This window comes from Brassica oleracea, unplaced genomic scaffold (genome assembly GCF_000695525.1).
Source record: "Brassica oleracea var. oleracea cultivar TO1000 unplaced genomic scaffold, BOL UnpScaffold03153, whole genome shotgun sequence".
NCBI lineage: Eukaryota > Viridiplantae > Streptophyta > Magnoliopsida > Brassicales > Brassicaceae > Brassica > Brassica oleracea.
The window spans coordinates 1-1289 of record NW_013619679.1 but is presented as its reverse complement, the minus strand read 5'-3'; the positions used below and the strand labels follow the sequence as shown (position 1 = coordinate 1289).

The window sequence follows — 1289 nt, the reverse complement described above, 5'->3', positions numbered from 1 at the left end:
ATACTTGTTACTATATAATACTTGACTAGATGACGAATATTTAAAAACCAAGACATATATGAAACAAAAAAGTAATAAGTGTAAGAAGATTAATGAGTATTTGTGTCCAATTCTAAATGCAAGTAAAAGAAAAGTCAAATATAAACAAGTATTTAATGGATCATGTAACAAATATCAAGTAATGGAGTAAGTAACGGGGTGAAACGAGTCAAGTACTAAAAATAATACTTGATGCTTGACTTGATTTTGGAAGTAATGAAAATTGTCGACTTGTTACTTGTCTTGACAATACCGAGTACTTGAATTTTCAAGACGGGTACGAGTCAAGTAACGAGTTTAAGGAGTAATGATGCTCAGCCCTATATTTTAGGAGACTAAAAAAAAACAGATTTAACAGATTTAATGTTTTTTTATTAAAAATAACGAAACAAATAATCACATATAGCGTAAAGCGCGGGTTATTACCTAACGTAGTAGTAATTAATCTAGTAACCATTCTTTTGTAATGATAGCGAGAGGGATAGTGAGAGGGCACGAGGTGTTGACACTTAATAACACACTTGATAACAAGGGGATAAGATAGATGATGGTTCATATTCATAACTTAGTTTTAGCTAGCAGCGAACATAAGATGGCATAATATAAAATTTTATAAGTCGCAAAAGAGGTTTTACTCATACTCATAAGAAAAGACGCATGTTAGCATAATAACAAAACATGGTTTTAGCTAATAACATAACATACCATAATAACAAAACAGCGTTTTAGCTAATAACATTAAAGGGGATAAGACAGATGGGTTCATAACAAAGTTCTCACGCCATTTCGAACCAGTAGTGGGCAAATGTGATAGTACGCTCAAGCTGAAGGAACGGCTGGTGATTTCTCACAGTAAGTCGCATGAGTCTGAACATAGGACCGTCAAACTCAGCGTCCATGACGAAGTTACCATCGTGAAGGTCAAAGAAGATTCCCTCTGCTAAGCGGGCGTGAAAATACAGTTGCCCTACCTGATTGTTGACCTCCACAAAGTCCCCCGTAAAGTTTACGTTCTCGCTGCCTACGATCCAGTCATTGTAATCAAATGTGCGCGGGTTATCGACCCGCCACAAGCCAGCCGCATCCGGTGGGATCCGATACGGATTAATCGGAGCCCCAAAAGCATCTGCATTCCTGAACAACAAGAGCCACTGGTCCGGCGTTAGAGCTTGGTTAACGGAATCTGCGAGGACCAATTGGACGGCGACGGGAAGATGATCCTGAGGCAGATCAGTGAGGCTGGCCACGGG

General features: G+C 38.7%; 1 protein-coding gene across 1 annotated transcript; it reads right to left on the bottom strand.

Annotated features, from left to right (window-relative positions):
• Nucleotides 1-13: 13 nt before the first annotated feature.
• LOC106321819 lies at nt 14-1286 on the bottom strand (the record flags this gene model as incomplete). Its single annotated transcript, XM_013760057.1, has 1 exon — nt 14-1286. A coding segment is annotated over one exon (471 nt), but the record flags the coding sequence as incomplete, so codon positions are not given.
• Between the last annotated feature and the right edge of the window lie 3 nt (nt 1287-1289).